This window comes from Prionailurus viverrinus, chromosome B2, assembly GCF_022837055.1.
Source record: "Prionailurus viverrinus isolate Anna chromosome B2, UM_Priviv_1.0, whole genome shotgun sequence".
Taxonomy (NCBI): Eukaryota; Metazoa; Chordata; class Mammalia; order Carnivora; family Felidae; genus Prionailurus; species Prionailurus viverrinus.
In genome coordinates this window covers 24,229,025-24,241,420 of record NC_062565.1, presented here as the reverse complement: position 1 = coordinate 24,241,420, position 12,396 = coordinate 24,229,025, and the positions used below count along the sequence as shown (strand labels likewise).

Here is a 12,396-nt window from a genome sequence, read left to right as displayed (position 1 = left end):
TACAGGGTGGTTCTGTTTTTGTTAAAATAACATTTACATCAAGATGTTTTTGAGATAAAATATGTGCAAGATTGAATTCCCTTCAAGCAATGTGGGTTTGTTTCTTAGTGTTTCTGTTAATTGTGGAAATTAACTGCATGAGAACAATATTTGGCTCAGTATAAATTATTGCATTAATGATATATAGACTCGTCAGTCCTCAATAGATTTATTAGTATTTAAAAAAAATTCCAAGCTGCTTATCACCTGTAATACATCAGACTGGAACTAGTTAAATATTGTTTGATTTTTTTTTTAGTCTGTATTGTGTTCAGTTTTGATTTTCTTTTACTTTTCAGGCAAAAAACTGGCTTAAAAGAACTAGAATTCTTGAAAAAACTTAATGATGCTGATCCTGATGACAAATTTCATTGTTTGCGACTCTTCAGACACTTTTATCACAAGCAGCATCTCTGTCTCGTATTTGAGCCTCTGAGGTAAGCTGTCAAATCTGTACATTACTAAACACTTACATAAATGTGATGACAAATTTTCTGTGTGTTTTATTTTTCCAGTTAGCTCTGGGTTTGTCTTTTACTTTTGGTTAAGAACTAGTTTCTTGACAATAGTTAATGTATAAACACTAATTGACTGCATACCGTGTGCCAAACTCTAATCTCCTGTAGCCATCAGCGCAACAGAGGTTCTCCGAAAGTTCAATACTTTTACACCATGATAAAAAGAAATGGAAATAGTGGAGTAGGAAAATACAATTTTGATTGTCAAAAGTATGGCTTTAGTTTTGGGCTTTCAGATGTAAACCATTCTGAAATCAATAGGAATTTTACCATTGTATGTCTTCCCTTCTATTTTTGAAAATTGAGTTTTACTGGAAAGTTGTGTTATATACACACAGATTCATGTGCTCTCATTTCAATGTAGAATAATTTATTAAACATCTGAGGAGGTTCTTGAACAGGTACTTTCATTATAATCCAGATTGCAAATTTGATTTTACTTTATGCTTGGACATGATTTTGCCTTTTTTATTTCCATTTTGCATTGTAACCCCTAATTTTGTGTTGTTGCTTTTCTCTCCTAAAAGTATGAATTTACGAGAGGTGTTAAAAAAATATGGTAAAGATGTTGGTCTTCATATTAAAGCCGTGAGATCCTATAGTCAGCAGCTGTTCTTGGCATTAAAACTCCTTAAAAGATGCAATATCCTACATGCAGATATCAAGCCAGACAATATCCTGGTAAGTCCATCAGTCAGGTTGCCTTGTACATCCGTAAAGTTTCTTGCCAATGATGTGATTACCACTGTATTATTCTAGAAACGATGTCTTAGAAGAACAACTCAGTATATTAATTACCCATTACAAAGGACTTAACCAGGGTTTACTTTTATGGAAGTTGGTCCATGAAATTTCATAGTAAAGTGTAAAGAAAGGAAATAGGCTATTGTCCCCAATTTTTTCCTTTTGATTGATGGATTTAGAGTACACATAAATCTCAGGAGTGCTTTAATGGAGTAATGGTGGGTTTCTTCTGGTATCTAAAAAGAAAAAGAAATAAAAGATGCATATGTGTTGTTTGAAATTAGGAATGTTCACAACTCTTTGTTCTCTGTGGTCTGACAGGGTTAGAGACACTTAAGGAGAATTATCTCTTAAATCTACAGTTTGTCTGTAGGTGCCCAGGAGGGGGTCCAAACACAGTAACTCAGTTGTGATTACACTGAAAGGTGTCCCTTTCAGTCTTTATCTCCTAAGGACTTCTGGTATAAGATGCAGCTTTCACAGAGTACATGTTTTTGAAATTTAAAAGTAATATATCCTTATAGGGGAGTGATAAATGCACACATACCTCTTCCCTCCCTGGCCCCATTTCTTCACCCCTGTTCTGAGATGTTCAGAGTTGCGGGTATGTTCACAACTTGAGGAATTCCTAACTTGTCTGCTAGTAACATGTTCTACACTTTTAAAAGATTACGATCCCATTAAAGTTTAAGGATCCCTTGTCAGTAACTTACCTGTTAGTTCAGATTCTTCTTTTGCTTTTTTAATATCTTAAAATATTTTCTTCCAGACTAGCACATAAATAATGAGACATTCCATCTTAGCATGTTTTGTCTGACTTTACAATGTATTGCGTATCCAGTATAATTTGGGGTTAGAGCGGAGTAATTACAGTGAAATCAATGAATTGTAGACTTGCCTAGTCAACTTCATAGTTAGTTTTTACCTCAATTTTCTTTAAATTGTGAAATATACCATTCATATCAAAGAATGTGTAAGATCTATAAAACCTAAAGGTAACTGTGCATTGAAAATCTGTTTAACCACCATAGAAGTTAAAGAATAAGACCTTTGCCAGTATTCAGGAGCTCTTATTTTTACAACTTCATTTTCTTTGAGTTAATGCTACTCTCATAAGGTTTTCACATGGACTTCAGACACTGAATGTTGTCTCTCCTTCCCAAGAAAGGAGGAAATAAACCTCAGAGATCACAGGGAGCTGCTTGTGAATGAAAATCCAAAACTTCTAGCCCAGGATTTCAACCATCAGTGTGGTAGGAGTACCACATTCCTTGTGAGAGGATAGAAATTATGTAGCCAAACTGAAATGCACATAAGTGTGGCTCCCCTGCTATCATTTAAGGCATGTTAGCCAGCCCAAGAGTGGAACTCCTGTCAGTGGAACTGGTAGATTCTAATTTTAAAATTGTCCTGAGGTTTCTCTGGGTTTTAAACTGCTTCGTTAATTAAGTAGCTGAATGCAGTTTATACTTTTTAAAAAGCTTCACAAGTACTTTTCCATTTGAAGATCCCTATCTTCTGAGACCCCAGATGAAGAGAATGGTTACGGATATGGCAGTTAAAAATAATCATTTCCATTATTAGCTTAATTCTGTGGATATCAACTGTAATGGGCCAATCTGTAACACTGACCAGACTTGGATATCCCAGTAGAAAGTGTTTATGTTAAAGTGTTATGTTTCTTTGGGGTGGGAACTATAGGCCAAGTTCAAGTCCCAACTCGGAATTTGTGTGTGTCTCTTTTGAAGGGGGGAAGGGACTCTGGAATATGAATTATCTTCACTTGTTAATCCTGAACATGCTTCTGACTCATGAGTGGCAGCAGCCATGGGAGCAGCTCCAGCCTTTCTCAGCAGATGTCACTGTTACTGTGTATGTTGAAGTATTTACAAAGGAAAAAAGAAACAAATGACTAATATAGAGTTCATATTTATCAAATATTGTGCCAAATATATTTAACATTTTCTTGACTAATACCTTTTTTATATTTAAGGGATTTAGTATTTTTTAGACTTGAAGTGATTGCTAAATTTGGGATGGTCTAGCAGCTTCCGGTGAAGAATGTTTTTGCTCTGATTTTGTCCAGATTTAATCTGAATCGTCCTCTGCTTTCATTGCTATCATAATTTTCTGGCAACTGAAAGTTAACCTCAGTCAGTTGAAAGTTAGAATCTAAATGTGATCCCTTCTTAATAAACGTGTTCATGTTCCTTTAAATTAGTAACTTGACTTTATTCAGGTATTCTGGGGATTTTTAGAAGATGCTTTGCTTCAATGAGATTTTTCTATTACCCCTCCCTTTTCAAAGTAGCCTAGGTTAAAATTGTACTTGGTATTATTCCATATTTCCTCACTGAAAAAAGTTCTTTTAACTAATTATAATCAAATACTTGATAGCTCTTAATTTTTTATAATTAGGAAATTGAGTTCTAAGATAATTAGAAAAGGAATTTTTAAATGGGTAACTTTGTTTTCAGTATTGGAAATAACTTCTCAAAACCCATTGTTTTTTATCTGATTATTTGTCTTAATTCTTTCTGGCATGAATTAAACTTCCATGATAAAATGTTTTGCAGGTTAACGAATCAAAAACTATTTTAAAGCTCTGCGATTTTGGGTCGGCTTCACATGTTGCGGATAATGACATAACACCTTATCTTGTCAGTAGATTTTATCGTGCTCCTGAAATCAGTAAGTCTCTTCAGCTGTTCTTTGACCTGGGCCATCATATGCAGTGGAAACAGCATATTTAATGTCTAAGTACTGTTTTCCATCGCACTTCAGCAGCTGCTCGAGGTCATTCATGAGGAAGGGAACCGTAGCAAGTTCATCCTCCTCAGGTGGAATGGTGGTAGTTGTGACAGGAGTCTTGATCATGTCTGGCAAGAGTAGCAAAACAGTTCTGGAAAATCCTCGGCTTTAGAAGACTGCTCTTGATTACTCAAGGTCTGATTATCAAATTTATGGATTATATGGGACCTTTGTTTTTTCTCTTCCTGTTGCCTTGGTTGAGGCTGGTTAGCACCTCCACCAATGGTGAAATGAAAAAAGAAATACTTTCTTCCACACCCCCCTTCAGTCCCTTCTGCATTTTCTCATTTTTTAAGGTTTTTAAGTTTAAGAGTCTACTAAGAATTAGTGGGGGAAAAAACATAAAGCTAATGCCAAAGTGAGGTATTAAGATTGCAGTTATGGAGGCCGAGCTAAATTAATCCCTCATTAATGAAAATAAATTGTAGTTGATTGTTTTTATCATCATGTGTTAACACTCCCATTTTGTTTTCAGTTATAGGGAAAAGCTATGACTATGGTATAGACATGTGGTCTGTGGGTTGTACCTTATATGAACTCTACACCGGAAAAATTTTGTTTCCTGGCAAAACCAATAACCATATGTTGAAGCTCGCCATGGATCTCAAAGGAAAGATGCCTAATAAGGTAGGACATTAGTGTGAGCTGCTTTTTGTTTTTTGAGGTCTTAGCAGTAGTTTATTGTAGACCAGTGGATTGCTGGCACTTAGTCCTCAGTAGTGTCTATAAAACAATTTCAGAAAGGCAGGTATATGGCTACTGTGATTCCTTAGTTCTTTTTCATTTCTGCTGTTTAAGTTAGTGGTTCTAATCAACCAAGAGCTGTCAAGATAAGAGAAGTCCATTTTCCTCTTCCCTCTAATGTGTCTCTTTGCTTTTCCTTATTCTTTTAAGCAGGAGGGTAGGGGCCTAGAGTTTGGAGTAGAATTGGAATTAAGGAGAGAGATTGATGAGCATAAATTTGTTCAGCACCATACATGTGTATATATATGACTGTTTCATATCTTTGTTCTTCCCTTGTTTGTTTATTGTCCTTTAATGATGGGCAGAGAAGCAGCCTTGGGAGCACACCGTATATTGATAACAGCACCAAACATGCTTGAGAGGTGGAATGAAAAAAGATGCAGGTCAGGTTAGTTCAGATGTGAAGAAGGGCTCAGTTGTCAGAGAATGATGGGGGACTACTGGAAAAGGAACTTGATGGCCTTCAGTTTACTCAGATTGGAAGTTCTTTGGGAAAGGAAGTTACCAAGAAAACTCCCTTGAACTTGACATCTTTATAACCTAAAATTCACCCTTAATGCTTCAGCTACAACAATTATTTCAGAAATGAAGCAGAAACTTGAGGCATTTATAAACCTGAAGGCCATATGTTAGACTTTGATGATTTCAGCTTATTTGCTAAATTTCTGAGAGATTACAGATTTTTCCACGTATGGGTCAGAAGCCATTGTATTTTTCAGGTACTGTCCAAATTCTATTATGTTGGGCTTGGTTAGAAGAAGTTACACAAAAATTAACCATGTTGGTATTTGTCTTAATGAGGTCTCACCTATATCCTCTTTGGACCATTGGAACATAATTTGTGAAATGTCATTGGGTTTCTTAAACTGCCAAGAGAAAAGGGTCTAAATGTGTGATACTTTTACTTTCTAAGCATAAATTATTTTGTCTTTGTTTGATCCTCAATTTTGAATAATGAAAGCACAATGTGATATTATAATTGGTTTAAGTCACTGCCTGGGAAAACTGAATTTCATGATATTAAGTAGTTTCAGGCACAGCATTTCTATTTGCTCTTTCAAAGGGGTTAAACTCTCCAGAGCAAGGACTCTAAGATTCCTAAACAAGGAGACAAACCTAGAGAGACTAAATTGATATTATTTGTGACTTGTTTCGTATTAAATTGTTAGTAGGCCAGACTGTTTCATAATAGTTCAAAACCCAAGTTTTGTTTTGCTTTATTGCCAGATGATTCGGAAAGGCGTATTCAAAGACCAACATTTTGATCAAAATCTCAACTTCATGTATATAGAAGTTGATAAAGTAACAGAGAGGGTAAGTCTCTTTTAGCTGTGCTACATTAAATGATTTTATTACTGTGAACAAACAATGCTGGGTGGTACTAGGAGCAATGAATATTTAAAAACTAAAAATAATTCCTTTTGCTGTTGGCCAATTCCTGAATAAAACACAATCAGGTTATGAAAAAGATGAAGGGATTTAAAAATGTTTAGTATAATGAGTCTATTTTTATTATAGGTCATATTTAAATGGCCCTCTTCCTCTGTTCTTTGGATTCTGGCCTCCCATCCAGCTTTTGTGCTGCTTGCCAGAGTGATCTTTTTGAAAACAAATCTGATCATGTTATTCTGCCTGCTTAAAAACCCTTCTTTGGGTTCCTCTCTGATGAACTCTGCCATCTTCAGCAGTTCCCACCCCCTCGCAGTATTCTGTAAACCCCACCATGCCACACTTGGCAGTTAGCCAAAGGGCCTGCTGTGTCACACCTCTGTGCCTTTGTTCACAGACTGTCCTGACTTTATCTGCCTCCTGTACTTCCTCATCCCCTAAAAATAATTTGTCCAACTTCAAGCCTCAAGGGAAATACACATTCTACACGAGCCCTTCTAAAACCCCAGGTTAAAGTAAGGACTTCTTTATTTTTGCCCCGTTATATCGGCTGTTCCTAACTTTATCGGAGCACTTAACCACAAACACTTTTTGGTATGGACTTGCTTCCGTGTCTGTTACCACTTCAGGATAGGGAAAGTACAGTTCAAACTCAAGTGTTTACTGTTAATTATTATTAAACTGTTTTAGGGTTTTCACAGACTTCTTTTGACATTTTCTCTCTTTTTACAAAATTAAATTACAGTGTTTTTTAAAAATTGTCATTGCTAACTTGGGGTTGATTTTTTTTTTCCCCATCGAAGTTTTTTGGTTGCTTCTTAAAAAGATGTAGACTAGAGGAAGCTGTGTCAAAGTTTTCAATGAGTAGATGATAATCTATGTTAGAAGTCTTGATAGACGAAGCAGTCTGATTTAAGTTACATATGCTTAGTAACTCATTTAGACATACACATTTTAAAAATTATTTTTAGGAGAAGGTTACTGTCATGAGCACCATTAATCCAACCAAGGACCTGTTGGCTGACTTGATTGGGTGCCAGCGACTTCCTGAAGACCAACGTAAAAAAGTACACCAGCTAAAGGACTTGTTGGACCAGATCCTGATGTTGGACCCAGCTAAACGAATTAGCATCAATCAGGCCCTACAGCATGCCTTCATCCAGGAAAAAATTTAAACGAGATGAAGAAGCTCCAAGGGTTTGAGTAATTAAATACAAAGACTGAAGAAATTTCACAGCAGTTTATTAATGTATATAAACTTATAAATATTTCTCCAGCAAATTTGAGGAAGCATGATATATTTGAATTAACACCAAGGGTGATATTTCTTTTAGAAATGTTAGTTAATCTGTTTTGTGTCTTATGTGAAATTTCACTGTAGAACTGTTTTAATTGCCAAGACTGCACAGAATTACAGTGCAAATGTATATGGTTGCAGTTCACATAAAAGACAAAAGCATCTGTTATAAAAGGAGTAGTAATGTTGGGTGGTTGATTTATTTTTAGCAAACTTGGCTTCATATTGGTCTTCAGATAAAATGGCCAGCATAAATGCTGTTTATATTCACATTTTCCTAGGTGTGTGTGTGCAGGCCACAGCGGCATGCCCTTGGCGTAGTCAGTGCCGAAGGGGGTCTGTTCCTTCTTGAGCCTGCCTGCAGGGACGGCCTCCTCTTTTAAAGCAGGTTGTGTACAACATTCAGTACACTGAAGGTAAGCTAAACCATCAACATCACTGGCGTTTTAAGACGTTATTTTATTGGAACAGTTGACAAATGAGGGATATTAGCTTTGTGGCGGAATTCCCTGCATGTGTGCTAACTGATCTCGTTTTCTTTTTTGGCATCGCGACTGTGGCATAGTTACAATTTCTGTTCTGTTCATCACATTTAAAATTGGAAGAGTGCGCTTGATGGATAGAGCGCCTTCAGTGTACTGTTTCTTATTAACTTTAATTTTTTTAAATCAACTTGCTATAGACTTTATATACATTTTGTTAAATACAGTTCGTAGTGACATAGAAACAATGCGTAGTTTTCATTTACTAATTACAAATGTTGAGGCCTAATTCTGAGAGTCCTCATATTTAAAAGTTAGACAACATAATGAAATTTTTAACTATTTGTATGTCATTTTGAAAGTGTACTGCTTATGGTAAAAGTGTTTTTTCATTTGTTCATTGTTTTCATTATTTGTGATCATGTTGTCTTTCAATACAGGCATAAACCTTCCACTCTTGAACAAAGCAGCTGCTTTTTAAAAGCGGTAATTGCTTCTTTACCTTTTATTTCTTTTGTAAATGAAGCTTTTCTTTAAGAATGTGACTTTAAAGTGTTGTCTATTGCATAAAACAGTTGACACTCACTTATTGTAAAGTGAAGATTGTTCTACTGCATGTGAAGTGGACCATGCAGATTTCTGTATGTTCTCAGTATGCATCACTAGATAATAAAGTCTTTTGTGAACAAGGCATTTGTAGCCATTTTTAAAAGTTTTTGTCTTCAGTGCTGGTAAGTCAGGTAAACCATAACTAGTTAAAAGCAACCTTTCATTTCTTCCTTTAAGTCTTTAAAAGAATTATTTGTTAAAGATGTAAAGCCTAGCCACAAGTTTATCATTTTATTAATAATCAGGATCCTAATTATTTCATCAAAAGAATCCTGCAAATATTGTCAGCTTTCAGTGTAGTGAGATAATTCCTGTAGGTTATGGGGTATAATTCAGGATTTAACTAATGTTTCTGCTATTTTCTCACTTTTCCTTCTGATGGTGCGGAAAGAGAAAAAAGGAAAACGGGGCACAGGCCATTCAACGCCTTCTCCAAGGGGTCTGATTTGCTGAGACACCAGCTTCACCTTCTTAACAAGGTTATTTCTGACAGCATGTGTAGATAAACATTTAGCCACAATTTAAGACAAAATCATGTAAATCAGCTTGGTTTTGCAACACAAAGGAATTCGTATTTTTAAACATGGTAGGGGAGCTTTTTCAGAAATGCATATGAATCTTTTCTGTTTGGGTGGTAAAATTAATGCTTGTCTTCCTGAGCAATGTGGAAAATAATCAGATTTTTGGGGTTTAAATAATATTTTTAAATTGTAAATGGGATTTTTTTATTCACCCAGGCACCTAATTACAACAAGATGCACGTTTTGGTGCATTCAAGAATGGAAAAATCAGAATAGCAGCATTCTTCTGGTGGGTTTTGCTCCATTTAAAGACATGAAATGAACTACAGCCAGGAAGGTGATAGATGATATAATAAGCCAACTTTGAATCTACACCCCGTCTCTTCATGGTTTAGACTTTACTAAAGTAAATACAAGCTGGTTTCCATCTTCAGGTAGAAGGAAGCCTTTTACAAAAGGCTTCACAGGTGCAGCTTTTCTACCTTAACAAAATGGGTAGTGATTTTCCCACCATGATTTACTTTATTTTGGTGATCATATGCTGCATATTCGAGTCTTTTGTAGTTATTTTCACTCAAAATAGTTAACATTTTGATGATGCTTCTGGTGATTTTTCATGGCTTCGTTTTATATAATTATTTAAGTAAGTTAACTTCCACTAGAGACAGTTCATCTTATGCCTTCAAAACTATTACCTATTCTTTAAAAAACAAAGTTGCTTGTTACTTGTTCTTTGTGTTTTAGGTGCAGTTCAGTGGAAGATGATGACAGCCAGAAGACATGAGCTAAGGTTTCTGTCCTATAAAAGATTAAAACAAACAAACAAAAAAGAATCCTCCATTTAATTTTTGTCTAATTTTTTAGTTTTCAGCCTTATCATTTGGGTTTCGTTAATGTTTGGCACTTAGAGTAGTAGTGCTGTTGTGTTCATCTGTACATGCTTGTTTTATTGTGCTTCCTGCCTCTCCCCTCTCTTCCCTCCCCTACAGTAAAAACAGTGGTCAGTGAGTGGTTGGTAGGAAAGACTCCTCAATGGCGAGATTCCACATTAAACACGTGGCCATCAGAATTGGTCCCTAGGGGTTATTAGGAAACTAGAAACCACCAAAACCTCGTACATCAAAAAAGCAGTCTTTAGCTTTAGGTATCTAATCTCCTTGGCAAATGCAAAAGAATAGCAAGTCGTGGAATTTGAAGAACACTATTATTCAACTCCCTTAATCCTCTTTCCTTTTAATCCAGCTTTCCTTTTAGTCCCTTTGTTTTCACAAGTGCTCCAATCATGGTCTTAAAATAGACACAGTATTTAGAGTCACTGTCAGTTTTTCTTCTTAAGGGAAATGAGAGAAGTCAATCTTCCCAAATTTAGCATTCCTAGATTTGCCTATTTGAAAGGAACTCTGTAAACATTCTTTATATACATACACAGGATTTGATTAGAATTTGTAATTTTGCAGAGGCAGAAATTCAGAACTTGGTAAGACCTGTGTGTTTGATTATGGTCATTTAGTTGAATTACCTTTAACCTACATTCATATTTCACAGTAGCTGTATAGTTTTCAAATAAGTTAATCTCTGGTAAAGCTTTTTGTTTTATTACACTTCACAGCAAAATATACCGTGAATGTGTCAGACTTCAGGGTTCCTAAGTCTTAGGACACAACCCTCAAAAAGGTCCTACTTTCTGTAGTGAGAGGGTAGGTGAGATCCAGAAAGCACATACATTGGAGAGCCCATTCTAGGTGGACCTTATTCTCAAAGGTCTCAGAATTCAGGTTGGAATATCCAAGTTTTGAAGGAAGGGAGCATCTGGTCATAAACTTTGAAGACCTTCCCAGTATTCACTTTCACCCTTAAATCCTTATTAATAGCATCCTGTTTATTCAAACCCAGTGTATAACTTATTCCACTCTACTACTTCAAAATAGTTTTGTATTTGTAAAATACTGTAACTTTTTTTCCCCATTATAATAACCACCTCTTTTCTCTAAAACAAATACTCAGGGCATTTCTACAATATGAAAAACGTATGTTTTATGGTATGTGGTAGAGCAGAGAAATGTAATGTTCTCACATTTGTTTCATATTTGCATCCATCCTGCTTTGCTTTACCTGTACTTGATCATCATTTGGTTACTGGAGCTGGCTAGGTAGAAATAAAATCTCTGAAATGACACAGGAATCACATATCTTCAAACTTAGGCCAGGCAGTTAAGGAATGCCCTTTTTAAATGGTGGAGATAGGAAAGAAGTAGACATTCAAATAAGTAATTTCCTTTCATGAGTTATGATATCATTAGCAATTGGGCTTCATAAAGTGTTTCTTTCCTTGTAGTATACTAGTTCAAGCATATATTATGCAACACAAGTTTTGTCATTCTCCTAGATGGAATGTCTTCCTTTTGGAAGTGTTCACTACAGATTCATTTGTGTTTTTTTACATGTCAATAATGTACACTAAATTGACTTAAAATGTTTTCCAGTTATTTGATAGATATCATCATGGCATCTTTAATTGTTTTTTTCTCCTTCTGTATGTAGGGTAAGGGACTGTTCTTCTGAAGAATCTTTCCATTTAGTGATCAAGATATGGAAGCTGGTCTCTGAAAATACTCAATGTGTATCCCAATTACTCATGGTATCATTTGAATTGTAACTTGCATTTTAAATAGAAACAATGTTTCCAGTTATTGGGAAACCTTAATAAAATATGCCTCTTGTTACCAGATTGTCTCCTGATTTTTTCCTTTGCTCCAGTTTGGTATTTTGTGTTTAGTTTTAAATTAAAACACCATTTCCTGCCTAAAGTTTCTTAGATGCTATTTTACTGGTGTTCATAGATCTGCCTCGAAAGGTATTCTGTGCTCAAATCTGATTGGCAACTGCCGGATTAAGTTAGAGTGGTATTTACAGGTTCTCAGAAGACATCTGATGTGCATCCCAGTGAGGGCAGAGGTATAGAGAGAAGTTTACCAAACCACTTGGCAGAATATGCCCTTTCACAGAACCTGCTGTTTGGAAACAGCCTCGTATCTTCCTTACAAACATCAAAATACTTCCTAGCGACTAAGTGCACAACACACACCAAACGAAGGGTGTTGGATTCCTATTCTTGGTACATATAGTTCTGATTTGGTTTTCCTAATAATAGAAACATAGTAAGGAGAGAACTTCCTCTTCTGTAATGATTTCATTCAATTGGTTCATTGCAGATGGGGAAGGCTGGCAAATACTGGACTCTA

General features: G+C 35.7%; 2 protein-coding genes across 13 annotated transcripts in view; one reads left to right on the top strand and one right to left on the bottom strand.

The window, feature by feature from the left end:
• PRPF4B (pre-mRNA processing factor 4B) overlaps nucleotides 1-11,880 on the top strand; it is a 36,541-nt gene extending 24,661 nt beyond the window's left edge. Inside the window, exons 10-18 of one of the 11 annotated variants that reach the window (XR_007152291.1) lie at nucleotides 339-476; nucleotides 1,085-1,238; nucleotides 3,878-3,992; nucleotides 4,588-4,739; nucleotides 6,084-6,170; nucleotides 7,217-9,112; nucleotides 9,371-9,443; nucleotides 9,899-9,944; nucleotides 11,696-11,880. Coding sequence is in view for 1 of the 11 variants with exons in the window: in XM_047859559.1 (XP_047715515.1) it covers nucleotides 339-476; nucleotides 1,085-1,238; nucleotides 3,878-3,992; nucleotides 4,588-4,739; nucleotides 6,084-6,170; nucleotides 7,217-7,420 (850 nt within the window). In the remaining 10 variants the exon portion in view is untranslated. Of the gene's footprint in view, nucleotides 1-338; nucleotides 477-1,084; nucleotides 1,239-3,877; nucleotides 3,993-4,587; nucleotides 4,740-6,083; nucleotides 6,171-7,216 lie in introns of all 11 variants that reach the window. The other 10 variants (XR_007152285.1, XR_007152292.1, XR_007152287.1 and 7 more) reach the window with 10 other exon arrangements.
• The window catches only part of FAM217A (family with sequence similarity 217 member A), a 30,070-nt gene continuing 19,134 nt past the window's right edge, over nucleotides 1,461-12,396 (bottom strand). For both annotated transcript variants that reach the window (XM_047859562.1, XM_047859560.1), the window contains exon 9: nucleotides 1,461-1,537. In XM_047859562.1, the coding sequence (XP_047715518.1) occupies nucleotides 1,506-1,537 (32 nt within the window). In that variant the 3' untranslated portion in view covers nucleotides 1,461-1,505. The remainder of the gene's footprint in view (nucleotides 1,538-12,396) is intronic.